The sequence below is a fragment of the Eulemur rufifrons genome, chromosome 4 (assembly GCF_041146395.1).
Source record: "Eulemur rufifrons isolate Redbay chromosome 4, OSU_ERuf_1, whole genome shotgun sequence".
NCBI lineage: Eukaryota > Metazoa > Chordata > Mammalia > Primates > Lemuridae > Eulemur > Eulemur rufifrons.
This window is the reverse complement of record NC_090986.1, coordinates 79159278-79177842: the sequence shown is the minus strand read 5'-3', so window position 1 is coordinate 79177842 and position 18565 is coordinate 79159278. Positions and strand designations below refer to the sequence as shown.

Here is an 18565-nt window from a genome sequence, read left to right as displayed (position 1 = left end):
TCACACAGCTTCAGCGCTTCCCTGCTACCAAGAATGACTTCATTCTCAGTCAAGCCCGAGCCTGAGATCCAATGATTCACAACTCCCCAGACATCCTCTAAACAAAGAAAATAAATGAGAGACCATGTCTGTGCTAATCAGAGTGAAATGAATACACTGAACACTAAAGACAGCACCACAGATACTGGGTTCACCAAGAAATTTTGTTAAATTAACAACTACTTTCCTTTGTAAAAGGGGCAGTGATGTAGAATCGTGCCACACTTAGCTTTGCAAAGTGTTTTGTTTTCTGTTCGCGCTGGCTGAGGCCCAATTGTACAACTTCCCACCCTGGTTTTATACTCCATCCAGTCATCCCTGCAGCAGATGTTCGCTGCGGTGAATTACGGGCTAGGTGCTGTGATGGGCACCAGGAATGGAGAGGTTACACACAGGAGAAAGGAGGAGAGGAAGCAGGTCCCTGACCTGCAGGAACTCCATCTACTGCAGAGGGGGGTGGGGGGCAGTGGGGGACAGGTGTAAAGATAAATATGTAAACACAGGGCCCTGCAAAATTACCCACGGGGGAGAGGATAGAGGAGGAGAAGAAGGCAGAGTCACGAAGGAATCCTGCACCAAAGAGTGTCTGGCCCGAGAGGTGTTGGATCCATAGGGTTTTGCAGGGCGACAGGGGTGTGGGTGAGGGGTGCCCCTGGAAGCATCCCCGTGAGAGGAGCACCCATACAAAGATCCGAGGCATCGGCGAGCATGGTTAGAAGTGTTGAACAAAGCTTACAGGAGGCCATTACGTAGACTTAGCGCCTGCATTCAGTCCCAGCAGACCAGACCAGACCAGAAGGGAGTCACCTGCACCACCGGAAGCTTCATCAGACTGAACTCTGAATTAGACCAGTTTTCCAAAAAAACAGAAGATTCACAATAACTGATCTGAAAGGGCCCAGTTTATTTGGCGGCATGAGAAGGGAGTCCCTTCTGTTCTAACGCTACAAGTAAAGTCACTTTGAAAGAACGGATCACTTTTTGTCCTGTTTTTGCTTTCTTCTGCCTTTTTGTTTTTTTTTTTTTAAAAGAGACAGGGTCTCGCTCTATCACTCAGGTTGGAGTGCAGTGGAGTGATCATAGTTCACTCCTGGGTTCAACTGATCCTGCTGTCTCAGCCTCCTGAGTTGCTGGGACTACAGGGGCGTGCTGCTGCACCTGGCTAATTTTTCTATTTTTTTGTGGAGATAGGGTCTCACCATGTTGCCCAAGCTGGTGTCAAACTCCTGGCCTCAAGCGGTCCTCCCACCATGGACTCCCAAAGTGCTGGTATTACAGGTGTGAGCCACTGTGCCTCGTAAGCCCTTTCCTACAGCCAACCTCCTCTGCTCAGCTCATCGGAGTACTCATTCTACTCATTTCACCAGCATGAGACGTTACCTGATTCTAGAATTGCTAACAAAAGCCAAGTAGATCTTTAGATGTTTTCATTTTGTCTTTGGACAGAGGGACCTTCTAAGACACGCAGGATGGTAGATGGTGGCTGGCTGAGGTTGTGGTGTGAGACAAGGATGGGGAGAGACCAAACAACCTCCCATGACAATGACTTCCTGGGGAGATGGTGCCTTCCAAGACTTTGACTTTTACCTGTGCTCTGCAGGCGTGTGGCACCCTCACACTGGTGTGTTAGAAAGCTAAAGCCAGGTGCTGAAGAAGAGGTTTGGAAGAACACGTCATTTCATGTAACTTCAACCCGGGACATGCTGTGGCCTGAGGGTCATTCTTTGCTCAGTTCTGGGCACAGTTCACAGTCTCGGTCACTCCCTGCTCAGCGTCAGCATCCACAGAATCCATCTCCACAGATCCAGCAAGGCCTCGAGCCCGTGGGAAGTCGATGTGTGTCTCTGGAAGAATTCTGAGCCCACACCAGTTATCTGCAGACTGAGTGCGTGGCCAGAGAAAGCCTTCCCCAAGTCAGTTAGGATCAAGCGATCAGGGGTGTGGTGAGTACGGTCAGCAAATTCTCCAGCCCAGAGCAGAACAGAAGCTTCCCTGGCATTTCAACGTGCTACAAAAACTGCAAGGAGAAATCAACCTAGAGCTGTCCTGACTACCCTCACAAGAAAAGTTGTCCGTTTTATGACGAAAAGAAGGTGCTCCTATCAAACGTCTCAGCAACGCCGCACACTTCCTTGGCACTCACCTTCACCTCCATCGCTTTGCGTCAATGCGAACGTGGTATCAGGCACATGGTTACACATACGTGTGATGTCACGCATCCTGGTTATGCTGCTTTTTTCTATCTTTACTTGAGTTTCTACTTCCCCCCACTTCAAATCCTCCCCTGTCCTTCATCTCTGGGTTACAATGAAGCCAGTAAGCTCTACGTATTCTCCACACTGCCTTCAGCACACTAGGCAAGCGTGTGAGAGAGTGCACACACACACACACACACACACACACACACACAGTTTAGGGATCATGATTTGTTTTACAAGAAGCGGACATTATACACATTTTTCTTCATCATACTTTTCTTGCTAAACATACATCACAGAAAGCTCTCCAAGTCCCTTGGGTTTGATGCTAATGTGGTCTTTTTAATGCTCACATAATAATTCATAGTATGGACCTACCGTCATTTTTTAGCCGTTTACCCACTGACAGGCATTCATTGTATTTCCAGCTCTTTGCTACCACAAACATTATGTAACAAACACCTATAAAATATCATAACATATATACTTTTTCTTTTATTTCTATGGGAAGGAGGCCCAGCAGCAGGCTGGTTGTATTTTTTATTTTACTCAATGTTGCCAGGTCGCTTTCAAAAAAGGTTTCAATCTTTCTCTTCTCCCCTTGCAAAAGACCACACTGAACTCTTCCCTGTTTCCCTACCAGCAGTGGTTATTATAGTGGTCTTTGAATATTCTCCAGTCTGAAAAAGTAAAGATACTAATTCTTATTTTTAAAAATTACATTTCCCAACTACCAGAGAGTTTCAGCAATTTTTCACATATGTGAAATTATATGTATGTACACACACACACACACACACACACAGCCATTTGGATCTGCAGTTCTGAGAAATGTCTAGTCAGGTCTTTGGTCCATTTTCTACCTAGGGTTCATCTCCTTTCTGCGGAGTTCTTTGAGTATAACAAATATCAACTCTGCTATAGAATTTTGCCCAAAATGCATTCTTTGTCTACTGGCTTTTTAAATGGTTTCTTTTACTATATAAAAGCTTTTAATGTGTATTTTAATTAATTTATTTTTGAGATGGGGTGTTGCTACTTTGCCCAGGCTGGTCTCAAACTCCTGGGCTAAAGCAATCTCAGCCTCCCAAGTAGCTGGGACTACAGGCACAGGCCACTGCACTTGGCTAAAAACTTTTAATGTTTAAATGGTCAAGAACAGCTTCTAAGTGTCCAACTGTGGTTACAGAAGTTTCCCTTCCTTGAAACTTATATGACTTCAGAAGTGCCTTGTAGAATTCTTACAGTTTTATTTTTCACATTTAAGTCTTTACTATATCTGGAATTAATTTTTCTAAATGGGATAAGATAGGAATCCAATTTTTTCCAAATAAAGAGCCTGTTGTGAGAACACAATCCACACTTTTCTCACTAAATTGAAAGATCACCTTTAACGTTTATTAAATTCTCATATATTATAGATCTAGAATCTAGAAATGGGATCTAGATATAGACTAACTTATTTATTTAGTTCTATGCCAATAGCATTGATTGGTTACGGTGGCTTTATAGTACGGTCATATTTAGTGAAGACATGTCAATCCTATGGTCTTTTCAGAACATGCTCTGCATACTTACTCTCAACTACTCATTAATTCCATTTACACTTTAATAAAATTTTATAATTTTTTCCTCTCTTCCCCCTGCCCCCAACAATACGCGGTTGGGATGGATTCTATTTGGAATCACATTAATTTATACATTAATTTTAGAGGAGTTCTTTTTTTTTCACTATTTTTTTTATTTCAGCATCTTATGGGAGTATAAATGTTTAGTTAGGTTACATATATTGCCTTTGCCCCACCTGAGTCCTTTACAATATTGCTTTCGCATACAAGAAAATATTAAATAGTATGCCTATTTGTTCAAATCTTATTTTGTATACTTCAATAAGACTTTATTTTTTTCGTACAGGTAAAATAAAAATTATTACTATGCAATGTATAATTTTAATTGCTATTTTGAAAGGAATTATTATCCACTTTGCATTTCCATTAATAGGTGTCCATTGTTAAGGGTAAAAAAGAAAAAGCTATTGATTCCTAGGATAGAAAAAAGTGATCTTTCTTTGGAGACAAGGTCTCGCTCTGTTGCCCAGGCTAAAGTGCAGTGGCATCTTCATAGCTCACTGCAACCTCAAATTCCTAGGCTCAAGTGATCCTGCTGCCTCAGCCTCCCAAAGTGCTAGGATTACAGGCATGAGCCACCACACCTGGCCTTGATTTTTATATATTTATCATTCATCTGGTCACTTTATCAGATTATCTTATAATTCTAGTATTTTTCTAGTGGTATCTTTTGGATTTCTACATAAATAATTATATGTGAACATATTTACATGACCATATCTTCTGTGAGCATATTTGTATAAGCACAGAAATTGTTCATCCTTTTCCTAATATTTGTAATAGTTATTTAATTTTCTTGGTCTGGCTGCTGTTAAAAACTCCAAAACAATGCTGAATTACATAGTGATGGCAGGCACTTTGACCAATTTCTTCTTTAAAATGATATAGTTTTCGAATTTTACCATTTATGGCAACATTCTACTGGTTTTTGTGAATAATGTGGATTGTGGTTGATCGGCTTTGCCCTATTCCTGTTTTAGAGTTCTTATTTAGGGAATGGCAGCTGAATTGCTTCAAAACTTTTGTAGCATCTGCTGATGGGGTCATGTTTTTCTTCTTTATTTTGTTGATACAGTGATATTTAGAAAGTTTTTTTATTTCTAACCTCCTGTGTGTCTGAAATAAATCACACTTGGTCAAACACTGTTAGTACTCTGTTGCACTCCATTTGCTGATATTTTATTTAGAATTTTTGTATTTCTGTTTATAAGTGAGGTTGATCCATGGTTTTCTTCTTCAAATTATGCTGGCTTGATAATAGGATTGGTTTTCTGAAACATGTTTAATAACATTAGAGTTCTCTCTACACTAAGAAATATATGAAATTTGGCTAAAACTCATCTGATCCTGTTAGCATTCATCCCTGGTGGCCTTTCTAATCTCATTCTACCCACAAAATAAAATGATACAGAAATTTGACTATGGATATAATGAGAACATAATGGGACAGCATTCATTTACTATTTAGGGAGATGCAAGAGTTTCAATCATATTTTTTAAAATTTCAGAATACTATCGGGGTACAAATGTTTAGGTTAAATATATTGCCTTTGCCCTGCTCAACTAAGAGCTACAAGCATGTCCATCCCCCAGACAGTGTGCACCACACCCATTAGGTTCAAATATACTCATCCCCACCTACCCCCTGCCTGACACTCGATGAATGTTATTACTATATATGCACTTAAGTGTTGATCAGTTAATACCAACTTGATGGTGAGTACATGTGGTGCTTGTTTTTACATTTTTGTGATACTTTCCTTAGAACAGGCCCCAGCTCTACCTAGGATAATACAAGAGGTGCTGGATCATCATTGTTTTTTGTGGCTGAGTAGAGCTCCATGGTATACATATACTACACTTTATTAATCCACTCATACACTGATGGGCACTTGGGTTGTTTCTACATCTTTGCAGTGGTGAACTGTGCTGCTATAAACATTTGAGTGCAGATGTCTTTTTTATTGAATGTCTTTTTTTCCTTTGGGTAGATGCCCAGTAGTGGGATTGCTGGATCAAATGGAAGTTCTACTTTTAGCTCTTTGAGGTATCTCCATGTTGCTTTCCACAGAGGTTGAAGGTTCCACCAGCAGTGTATGAGTGTTCCTGTCAATCCTATTTTAATGCTGTTTAACTTGCCATGAGAATTAAACTGAGAAAGAGTGATTTGCTACTTTAGCTGGCTTGGGAAATCAAACATAAAGAAAAAATGCAGAAGAAAAAGCAGGAGAGAAATATCACTTGAAGAAAATGGCCAGGGACAGGCCAGACCAGCAGAGGGGGGTCACTAGCAAATGCCTTGCATGTTACATACTGTCTCTTGCGGCGGGTCTCTGGAGTGATACTGGCCTGGGAAAAATTGTTAACTACAACATTACTGGAATAATAACATCAAAACTGGAATATGACTAATATGGATTAGATAATATTATTGTATCCATGTTAAAGTTTTCTGATGTGATCGTTATACTGTGGTCATGTAAGAGGAAGGGGGCTTGCAACTATCCACTGAAGTATTAAGTAGCAAAGCGGCACAATGTCTGTAACACATGCCCCACTTCAGTGTGTACACACGTGTGTAGGCGTGTGTGTGCATGTGCACGTGTATGTATAGAGAGAATGAAAATGGGGGCAAAATGCTAATAATTGATGAATCTGGGTGAAGGTATACAGAAGTTCTTTGTACTCTTTTTTTAATTTTTCTGTAAACTTCAATTTATTTCATACAAAGTTACCAAAACGATTTCTGTGGAGGCAAACCTCCATGTTCTGCAAAGGTGATCCTTCCAGCATGAGTGACCACGGAGACCACCGACCCTTGTGAGCACACCTCGGGGCTCCTTGATGTCCCCAGCTGGACTGTGCCACCTGCCAGCGCCCCCTGGCAGCCCGCTTCAGTGGCTGCACTGTGGATTCTGGTAAACTTGGGCCATTTCCCCTTGAAATATACTTCTCTGCCACAAAATCAAGAAATCACATATACCCAACCCTAGGGATCAAAGGTCGCTGTGGGTCTCAAACTTTAATGTGCATAACAATAACTAGAAAAGTTTGTTTACAATTCAGCATCTCCCAGACGCCCTTTGCTAGGTTGCGGTGGGGGGGGGAGGGTGGCCTCAGGAATCTGCATTATTTCAAACAAATGCTGGTTATTCATGGGCAAGTGGTCTGTGGGCTTTATTTTGATCAACACTGCCCTCTAGCCTGTCAGCATCTTGTGTGTAGTAAGCACTCAATAAAATTTGTTGGATTAATTTGAATTGCCCAAGGCTGCCTGGAGCTAAGGAAAGCATCGGGCCCTCCTCCCCTGAGCATGAAAATAGGGCTAAAATCCACTCATCCTACACGCAGGTGACATGCATTCCAGTCCTGCCCTTGGCTCTGCAGCAGACCCTCCTACGTCTCAGTGGCCTACAAAATAGGCACGTGGCATAGGTTTGTGTGAAGTGTCAACTCTAGACACTTGACCCCTACAAACACTGAATAATTATGGAGCAATCCACACATTTCCCCCGAACAGTTGCATAACTTTAGCCTACTCAAAAGAGTTTCAAGTCCTGCAAAGTTGGCACTCTCTGGTCTCCCCTTAGTACGCAAAGGGAAGGCGCTTGAGCCCCTATCCATAGCGTAGGCAGTCAGAGTAGCTTTTCTAGCACAGGAGAGGAATGGACATCAGTAGTCCTGTTCTCACTACTAGTCACCTTTGTCTTTTAGGCCATCAGTATCTGCAAGGAATGTGCTGGTACACTTTGCAGCAAGTCACAGTTATTAACTCACCCACGCAATGTAAACTCAGATCCAACTCCAGCCTGGGAGGTGTCTGCGTCCACGCGTCTGACCCTGTTAACCCATAAGCTACACAGGGCCAGGGCAAGCTATTGTACTCAGCATTTTATACCCAGCACCCGGCCCTACGGCTACTCAGAGAAGAGGGTCGAATGCTTGGATGACTTAGATATCCAGCCACAGTGGGTGTACACACCGTAAATATTTAGAGCACCACAGGTTATACAATTGTATGTCTTGTAACTTCCACCTCCACCTCTTTGTGATGGCTGCTTCACAGCATAAACTCCCACGGAGCAGAGGACGCCAGAGTTGGGGTGCAGCGCACCTGGGAGAACGTGACTCCAGAAATGGGCCGTTCTGGGGTCTTCAGACCACTTAACTACAAGCCCCTTAGTTCTTCCCGTGAAACAAAAAGCAAGAAAGCTAAGAAGCTACTGCATCATTTTAGCTTATAGTTTATATTTACTTCTAGCTTTTGATTCATTATAGTCAAGTAATAAAAAAAGAAATGAAAATCATGAAAAATACCCGATGAGCTGATTACCATCCTCCGCAGTGGCTGGAAGTCAGAATTCATCATTTTAGCTCTAACTGTGGAAGAAAACATGCTTCCACAGGGACAGATACTCTTTCATGAAGGACAAAAAGGACACGAGATCACATGCTCTACATGCGTTATCTATGTTTTAAGCATTCAGAACCAAAATAATGAAGTGGAATGAGTTTAGATGTAGTCCAGAAATTTTTACTTGAGCTAAAAACATGAAAATCTTGTGTAGGCATTTAGTAAGGGGGTAGCAAGGGCCCGTTATCAAGATATATGGGTTAATAATTTCATGGGGTTATTCAAGAATGATCTGCTATGATTGAAACCATGTGTGGAGAGTTTGGGCTTCTGCAGGATGTGTCGCAGCAACAAAGGGCCCAAAGATGTATTTGTGCTGCCTGCTAAGTATACAGATGATTGACTTAGATACACTTCCCAGACATAAACAGTGAAGGAATGCCACTGAAGTCCTGCGTGCTATCAGACAGAGATGAAGAATGCTTACCACATTGTACAGGCCGATGCACCAGCGTTCAAATAAAATCTGCCCAGAAAATCCATTAACAAAGGCGAACCAGAGCTGAAAGAGAAGAAAGTTCATGAAGTTTTATATCAATATTGACCTAAATGTTTCCATTCACTGAACAAGTAGCAGGGAATGTGGACCACCAGCTGGACACAGCTGCTGGGAAACAATGAGCCCCAGGACTGCAGCCGTTGCTCTTTCATAAAATATATTAATAAATTCCCCACATCACAAATGTCAATATTTTACGGAAAATTTATACTTCGGGCATACATCTATTTTTCAGAGGTAACATGTACATGTTTACAGAAAAACAATTTATATGTAATTTCTATCTAACAGGCTTTGTGTCAACACTTTTCGCATTGACTGGAAGAGTCTCAACTTCATGTTCTTTTTTCCTATAAAGTCAATTTGATAAATATGATTTTTCTTTGTAGGACTTCCAAATAGATAAAAATCGTAAGTACAAAAACAGAAAAACTCCTCTGTTGGTCATGAGTGTTCTTAGTTCACAAAATATTGACCCTCCTTAACTGGATGTCCATTCACCACCTTGGCAAAGGTCAAGACACAGTAACGTGAAAGAAACAGGCTCAAATCGTCTCTTGGAGTAACAGGGGAGGTATAAACAAATAAAATGTGGACTGTTATTTATGCCTTCAAGTAGTCTATAATTCTAATTGATTAGGCAAGACTGACATAAAAACAACCACAGAGCGAAGTGCCAGGATATAGCTAGTGCCACATGACAAGGAGATAAAACAGTATCGGAGAAGGAAAGCCTGCCCAGGTGCAATCGGAAGATGACACAGAGGCAGTAGGAGGGGAATGGAACAGGGGAGAGCCAGCAGGGGCAGGGAAACCGGACTTAGAAGGGAGCAGATAGAAAATACGGAATATGAAACATTGCTGCTTAAAATTCAGCTAAATTTATATGCAACAATAAGGTTCCAATGATTTGGGCAGGCTTTACAGCATCCCCTACAAATCACAGCATCTACTTGAGCAGAATAAAATCATGACGGACTACGCCCGTTACTATGGTTAAGACCTAACTGGCAACACAGCTCAGCTACAGCAAGATAACCTGAGCTGAGGCTGACTCTGGTACTGAAATTTTACTGACTCAGATTTTTCAAAATCAGTTTCTTGACTGTACCAGACGCAGTTTCTTGAGATAGGAATTATTCCTTATGCTGCTCTGTGCATGATGCTGGGTACGAACAGGGACTCACCAAGTCCCAGCGGGATCAAATTAAATGCCTCGATTCAATTGCTAGATAATGTTTTCCTTGAATACGGATTTCATCATGTCATTCTCCAGTTCAAAAATCTACTAGGGCTCCCTCCTAAATCCAAGATAAGCTTGCAGACTTCCAAAAATCCTTCCAACACTCCTATTCACTCTTTAAATTTTCTTCTTCTTTTTAAAAACTTCTTATTTTACTGTAAATTGACAATTGATAAATGTACACATTTATGGGGTACAAAGTGATGTTAAGATTTATAAATACAGTATAAAATAATTAGATCAAACTAACCAACATATCTATCTCCTCAAATACTATTTTTTTGGGGGGGGTGAGAACATTTGAAATTTACTCTCTTGGCAATTTTGATTTTATTCTTTCTCTTTTTTAATGGACATTTCTAATACCATAACTCTTAGCAATTTTAAAATGGACAATACACTATTAGCTATATTCACCAAGCTGTGTGGTAGATCTCCAAAAAAAAAAAAAAAAAAATCCCAACACGTATTCCTTCTGTCTAGACTCTGTATCTTTTGACTATCATCTCCTGGTTCCCTCCACCCCAGCCTCTGTAACCACATTCCTCATGGGAGTTGGCACTTTCTCTCCTATCCACTCAATTTCAACCCTCCTCCCAAGAGGTCTGGCTATTCTCAGTGAAGAAATATTGGTGGATAATTGAGAACCAGAGGTTCATTCTGTGTTTTGTGTTTGGAAAATTCTTATAACACCTATTCAAATATCAGCCATCCCCCGAACCACAACTTCAGTCCCACTCGCTCCCTATCACTGGAGGTCCTGGTGTTCAATATTTCAACCACACTTTCAGTGCCATGGGAGCCTGGATCCACATCTGATTCAAACAAATCTGTAAACTGTTTCAAGGGTTTTAACTTAATTTTCTCAAGATTGTGTTATAATTCTGAGTTCTATTCAAACGATTGAGCAAACACCAATTGTTACCTAATGAGCACTTAATTAACTGTAATCCAGTTAATTTGTTGTCTTGTTGAGCTGGTAGTGATATTTCTACTACCCTGCCCTCCCTAACATCACCTAAACATAGCAAAAATAATTGAAAATAGAAAAGAATTAACTGTTTCCAATGAAACTATGAATGTCCTTAATTACAACTACACATAACACAGACTAGACACTGATACACATGATGAGACTAGATCAAATCAAGAGAGAATGGCAATAGCAGACAAAATCTACAGATTCAAATAGAGTTAAAAAATATTTCCAAGCAGTTTTAATAATCACAGCCTTGTAGTATAGTTTGAAGTCTGGTAAATTAATACCTCCCATTTTGGTTTTGTTGCTTAAAATTGCTTTTGCTAAATGGGGGTCTTCTTTGGTTCCATACAAAGCATAAAATTATTTTTTCTATATCTGTGAAAAATGATGTTGGTAATTTAATAGGGATTGCATTGAATCTGCAGATAACTTTGGGTAGTATAGACATTTTAACAATGTTGATTCTACCGATCCATGAGCATGGTATGGTTTTCCACCTATTTACATGTTCTGCGATTTCCTTCCTCAGTGTTTCATAGTTCTCCCTATAGAAGTCCTTTACCTCCTTAGTTAAATATATTCCTAGGTATTTTATTTTCTTTGTTGCTATTTTGAAGGGTATTGAGTCCTTAATTTGGTTCTCTGTTTGACTGTTATTGGTATATATGAATGCCTCTGATTTGTGTGTATTGATTTTGTATGCTGAGACTTTACTGAATTCATTGATCAATTCCAGGAGTCTCTTGATTAAATCCTTGGGGTTCTCTAGATATAACATCATATCATCATCAAAGAGTGAGAGTTTTATCTCTTCTGTCCCTATTTGGACTCCCTTGATTCTGCTCTCTTGCCTGATAGCTCTCGCAAGGACTTCCAATACTATGTTGAAAAGTAATGGGGGAAAAAAAGGAAAAAAAAAAAAAGAAAAGTAATGGGGACAGTGGGCGGCCTTGTCTGGTTCCAGTTCTAAGTGGGAATGCTTTCAGTTTTTCCCCATTCAGTATGATGTTGGCTGTGGGTTTGTCATATATGGCTTGTATCATTTTTAGATAGGCCCCGTCTATTCATATTTTGTTAAGTGTTCTTATCATAAAAGGGTGTTGAATTTTGTCAAATGCTTTTTCTGCATCTATTGAGAGGATCATATGATCTTTATTTTTGCTTCTATTTATGTGGTGAATTACATTTATAGATTTGCGTATATTAAATCATCCCTGCATCTCTGGGACGAAGCCCACTTGGTTGTGATGGATTATTTTTTTGATAAGCACTTGGATTCGATTTGCTAGGATTTTATTGAGAATTTTTGCATCTATATTCATAAGGGATATTGGTCTGTAGTTTTCTTTTTTTGTTGCATCCTTTCCTGGTTTTGGTATCAGGATTATGTTGGCTTGGTAAAAAGTGTTGGGGAGAATCCCATCCTTCTCGATATTGGAGAATAGTTTATGTAGGATGGGCACCAGTTCTTCTTTGTAGGTATGGTAAAATTCAGGTGTGACCCCATCTGGTCCAGGGCTTTTCTTTTTGGGAAGGTTTTTTATTGCTGTTTCGATTTCAGATCTAGATATCGGTCTATTCAGGAATTCTATTTCTTCCTGGTTGAGCCTGGGAAGGCTGTGTGTTTCTAAAAATTTGTCCATTTCCTCCACGTTTTCTAATTTGTGTGCATAAAGATTTTTGTAGAATTCATAGATGATATCATGTATCTCTGTGGCATCAGTTGTGATTTCTCCTTTCATGTTCCTGATGGAGGTTATAAGAGATTTTCTTTTCTGCTCTTGGTTAGTCTAGCCAGAGGCATGTCAATTTTGTTTATTTTTTCAAAGAACCAACTTTTTGTTTTATTAATCTCCCTTATGATTTGATTGTTGTCCTTTTCATTTAGTTCTGATTTAATCTTAATAATTTCTCTCCTTCTGCTGGGTTTAGGATCGGTCTGTTCTTCCTTCTCCAGCTCTTTGAGTCTATTCATTAGATTGTCTATTTGTAAGTTTTCTGTCCTTTTGGTATAGGCATTTATGGAAATAAATTTTCCTCTCAGGACTGCTTTAGCTGCTTGGTATTGGCACAAGTGCAGGGACACAGACCAGTGGAACACAACAGAAAATCCAAATATAAAACCATCCTCAAATAGCCATCTAATCTTTGACAAAGCAGACAAAAACATACTCTGGGGAAAAGATTCCTTATTTAATAAATGGTGCTGGGAAAACTGGATAGCCACATGTAGAAGACTAAAACGGGACACACAGCTTTCACCTCTCACAAAAATCAAATCACGGTGGATAACAGACTTAAACCTTAGGTCGGAAACTATTAGAATTCTAGAAGAAAATGTAGGAGAGACTCTTACAGACATTGGCCTAGGCAAAGAATTTATGAAGAAGACCCCTAAGGCAATCACAGCAACAACAAAAATAAATAAATGGGACCTGATCAAATTAAAAAGCTTTTGCACAGCCAAAGAAACAGTCACGAGAGTAAACAGACAACCTAGAGAATGGGAAAAAATTTTCGCATACTACACATCAGATAACGGACTGATAACAAGAATCTATTTAGAACTCAGGAAAATCAGTAAGAAAAAATCGAACAACCCTATCAAAAAGTGGGCAAAGGATATGAATAGAAATTTTTCAAAAGAAGATATAAAAATGGCTAACAAACATATGAAAAAGTGTTCAACATCTCTAATCATCAGGGAAATGCAAATCAAAACCACCATGAGATATCACTTAACTCCAGTGAGAATGGCCTTTATCAAAAAGTCCCAAAACAATACATGTTGGCGTGGATGCGGAGAGACAGAAACACTCATACACTGCTGGTGGGACTGTAAACTAGTGCAACCCCTGTGGAAAGCAATGTGGAGATACCTTAAACAGATTCAAGTAGATCTACCATTCGATCCAGCAATCCCATTATTGGGCATCTACCCAGAAGAACAAAAGTCATTCTATAAGAAAGACACCTGCACCCGAATGTTTATAGCAGCACAATTCACAATTGCAAAAATGTGGAAACAACCCAAATGCCCATCGATTCATGAATGGATTAGCAAAATGTGGTATATGTATACCATGGAATATTACTCAGCTATTAGAAATAATGGCGATATGGCATCTCTTTGGTTCTCCTGGAGAGAGTTGGAACTCATTCTATTAAGTGAAGTATCCCAAGAATGGAAAAATATGCACCACATGTACTCACCAGCAAACTGGTTTCCCTGAGTACACATTTGGGAATAACATCAATTGGGTATCGGACAGAGGTGCGGGCTGGGGGAAAGGGATGGGTGTACACCTACTTGATGAGTATGATGCGCACTGCCTGGGGAATGGACATGCTTGAAGTTCTGACTGGGGGGGATGGGGTGGGGGGAGGGGAGGGGTGCACACCTACATGATGAGTGCGATGTGCATTGTCTAGGGAATGGACACACTTGAAGCTCAGACTCAGGGGGATGGGGAGGCAGGGGCAATATATATAACCTGAACTTTTGTACCCCCATAATGAGCTGAAATTAAAAAAAAAATTAAAAAAAAATAAAAAATTAATAAATACATAAATAAATAAATGTGTGAAAATCTTAAAAAAAAAAATTTCCAAGAAATAGGTGAAACGACTCAAGAAATAGCTGACCCAACTCTTACTTAGAGGATAAAACATAAAGGTAGGGGCAAGCAGTGGCAGAGGTCCCTGGATGGAATTAATGCAGCAGGCAAACTGAAGTCGAAGGGCAATAAATGCATGTATGCCTTTTCCCATCCCCCCCCCCTTTTTTCCAAGAATGTAACAGGGAGAACGGCTGCATACAGGAGGAAGCATAAATGGCAACCAACTTGGCAGATACTGAACAAGGTGAACTGAAAAGAAAAAAAAAAAATGCAAAATCATCCAGTGCCAACCCATAGACACAGCAATTCCCCTGAGAGGCATGCAAGCCTTGTCTTCCAAGGGTAAGAAACCACAGCAAGGGAGGTGCTCATTATTGCAAATAATGGTAGGAAACCACTGAAGAGATAAGAAAATTTGATAAGAAAGTATTCTGAGGCAACTTTGAAGCTCCCCTCCCCTGGAAATATTAAAAAGTATATGGAAAAAATAAAAGAACAAGACAAATGCACATGAGATACTCTGTGTAGAACTAGGCCACAGGGCAGAAGAAAACTTTGAACATTCTTTGTGAGCCTGAAAGAACTAATGAAAATGTGTTTCTTTGAAATAAAGGCTAAAATAAGATGTGTAAGATGTCAAAGAAGGAGACAAACAGGAAAAGGTGAATGTTACAGATTAAAGTCACATAAAGGGAAATAAAAACCAGAATCTACATTGCTGAAACCACATGCAGGGACCGGGAGGGAAGGCTTGAGAAAACTGCTCAGCAAAGGACAAAATGTTAATGATGATTTCAACAGAAACTGAGTTAGAGGCCTTTAAAGATAATTGGAAAATTCAAAAAAAGAGATGTACTCAAAAAAAAAAAAAAAAAAGGAACACAGAAAATAGTAAAAAAATGTTCAAAGATATATCAGAAGAAAAAGTTCTGAAAGAGTCTAAAACCTTAAGCAGCCAATACAGCGGGCATCCTTTGTCCTAGGAAACAAAACAAGCAACAGATACAGAAAAATCAATACCCACGTATATCCTGCTATAGAAATTTAAAGAGTTTTAAATTTTTATAAGATCAATTCTTCAGTATATTTAGGCGAAAAAAGCGATTAACTTACAGAGGGAAAAAATATCAAGCTGGTATCCTGTTTCTCTCTAGTAGTACACGATACCAGAAGGTAGTGAGTATTTACAAGTCCTCAGGGAAATAAAGTACGATGGGGGTTTTAGCAAAAGATAGAAACCAAGGAAACATCAAAAGGTGAAAACTAACATAAAAGTGATGACAGAAGTAATATTAAATATGCGTATTCTTTCAATAAAAAATTTTAAAAGCTCAGATGGATAAAAAATTAAAATCCAAAATATATGCTACATGTAAGAGAAACATGTCAAACAAACATGCAAAGGAAAGGCTACACAAATACGATCAATGCTATAACCCTGACTTACAAAGCCCTACACAACTAGACTCTGCCCTGTCTTTCTGACAACACTGCTCCTCCTCGACTAAGCTGGAATGGCCTTCTGTGGCTCCTTGAAAGCACCAAGTGTGGATCAGCTTTATTATTTTGCACCCAAATATGAGCAATTATGTCAACAGCATTTGTTTAATAAGCCATCTTTAGCTCACATGTCTGAAATGCTCTTTATCATATGGTAAATTACCATAGTATCTGGAAAAAATTACAGGGTATTTCAGTCTCTATATATGCAAATTAATTTCACATGGTTTGAATATTTAAACATAAAAAACAGAACTCTGAAAGCTTGGAAGAAGACATGAAAAAAAGTTATTTTGTTAAATGTGAAAATGGCTCTCTGTAAGACATTAAACTCAGAAGGAGGGAAAAATTTGAAACAAGGTAGTTAATTTCTGTAGAGAAAAATTATCAATAAAATTGAAAGAAAACTGATAAATAGTACAAATATATTTGTACCATCTATGAAAACAAAGGCCTAATTTCCTTAATATATAAATAGTTCTTACAAATCAGAAAGCAAACACCCTACAAATGGCTAGGAAAATAGGCAAAGAATAGACAAGGTCTGTCTGGAAACCAGCCATCGTTAATACAACGAGAACGTTTGCGCGACATTGATGTAAACTGGCAGCCACGGAGAGTGGTCTGGGATGCGCATGCGTGAACAGTGGCGCCCTCACTGTACTAGTCAGTGGGGTGCTAGACGCATTGAGTGGGCGTGTGTACTGTGTGGCTGTCACATTCAAAACGACCAAGCAAGAAGAGCAATGAATCTGCATCAAGTTTTGCGTTAAGTTTGAACATTCCTACACGGAAACTATTCGGATGATCTCTAAGGCTTTCAGGAACGATGCTACAATTGCAGCACAAATAAAAGTGTGGCACAAACGCTTCTAAGATGGTCGAGAATCTGTTGAAAGTGATCCACGTTCTGGAAGGCCTGCAACACGCAGAACACCTGAGAATGTTGAACATGTCTGGGCTAGGTTAAGAGACGCCGGGAGAACTGTGTGAGGTCCCAAGGTACCTACTTTGAAGGGGACTGAGGTGTCATTGTCCTATGTACAAAGTTTCTTGTATCTTCTTCAATAAATGTGTCTATTTTTCATATTACATGTCTGGATACTTTCCGGACAGACCTTGTATGTAGTATGATCACGGGTAAAAAAAGAGACTTAGAAATGTCATAAATCCCATTAGTTAATTAAACACACCACAAAAGGATATCACTTTTTACTTATCAAACGGGTAAAGATTTAAAAGTTTGATAACCTGGGGAAACAGCTACTCTAATACCCAGTTGGTAATGTAGTGTCTATAAAACTTTAATGTAGTTTTCTTTTGATCTAGTGATTCTACTTGTAGGAACATATTCTAAATCACATCTTATAATCATGTATTATTCCACACAAAAATATAGGGGTGTGGTATTAGTTAAAAAAACAAAAAATTACAACCTACATATACACTGATAGCTGGTTTAATAAATTATGATTCATTCATGTAATGAAACACTATTGGTGATATTTACAAATCCATATGTACTATAATACAAAAATCTCAGATATAGTGAAATGAAGAAATAAGAGTATATATTGAATGGTCATGATTGTGCAGAATAGATGTACATATTCATATAAGGATGGCAATTTTCTGGAAGACATAAGAGATCATTACTATTCATTATCTCTAGGTGGTAGAAGTGCTCTCTAGGAGGAAAGAAGGAGATTCTCTTATACTGCTTCTGTTTTGAACTTTCTAAACATGTTAATGTTTTATTTATATAACTGTCTCAATCAGTAATTCTCAGCTAGGGGTGATTTTTGTCTCCAAGGAGACATTTGACAATGTCTGGAGATCTTTTTTATCACCATGACTCAGGGGAGGGTGCTATTGGCACCAAGCTGGCCAAAGATTCTACTAAACATCCTACAATGCCCAGGAGAGCCCCCTACAAGAAAGAATTATCCGCTCCAATATGTCAATAATGCCATTGTTGAGAAACTCTGGATTAAAGAAATAAATGTATCAGGTCAACCTGATAAAACTTAGAAATCTACTTGTAACAGATGTTTGTTGCAAGCACAAGAATGACATGGGACTGGCTGCATGAAGCCCTGATTCTGCCTGTGCATGTGGGGTGAGGGTTCAGAAAGCTCCAGTCCTTTCTGAGTAACTCCCCTCTTGCCTGACCTCACACTTGGAATCACAGGCTCCACTCTTCAGAGACCAGGGTAGTACCGGATGTGAACCTAGTGACTTTACAAATTTAGATCCCCCAAACAGCAATATATCTTTAGAAATTATTAACAAGAAATTATTTTAAAAACTGAGAGTGAATTTTGTATAATCAAGAAACCCAAGTTGATGAAAACATTACAATAAGGGGAAAAAACGTTCTAAGAAATCGAGCATCTCTTTCCTTGAACTGACCTTGTTGACACTGACATCATTCCAAGCAAC

At 39.4% G+C, this 18565-nt stretch overlaps 1 protein-coding gene across 2 annotated transcripts in view; it reads right to left on the bottom strand.

Annotated features, from left to right (window-relative positions):
• Positions 1 to 18565, bottom strand: part of ATP8A2 (ATPase phospholipid transporting 8A2) — a 494649-nt gene that overhangs the window by 141221 nt on the left and 334863 nt on the right. Inside the window, exon 28 of one of the 2 annotated variants that reach the window (XM_069467429.1) lies at positions 8707 to 8781. The exons of the other annotated variant lie outside the window; for it this stretch is intronic. Within the exon in view, the coding sequence (XP_069323530.1) occupies positions 8707 to 8781 (75 nt within the window). The remainder of the gene's footprint in view (positions 1 to 8706; positions 8782 to 18565) is intronic. 2 annotated transcript variants of the gene reach the window in all.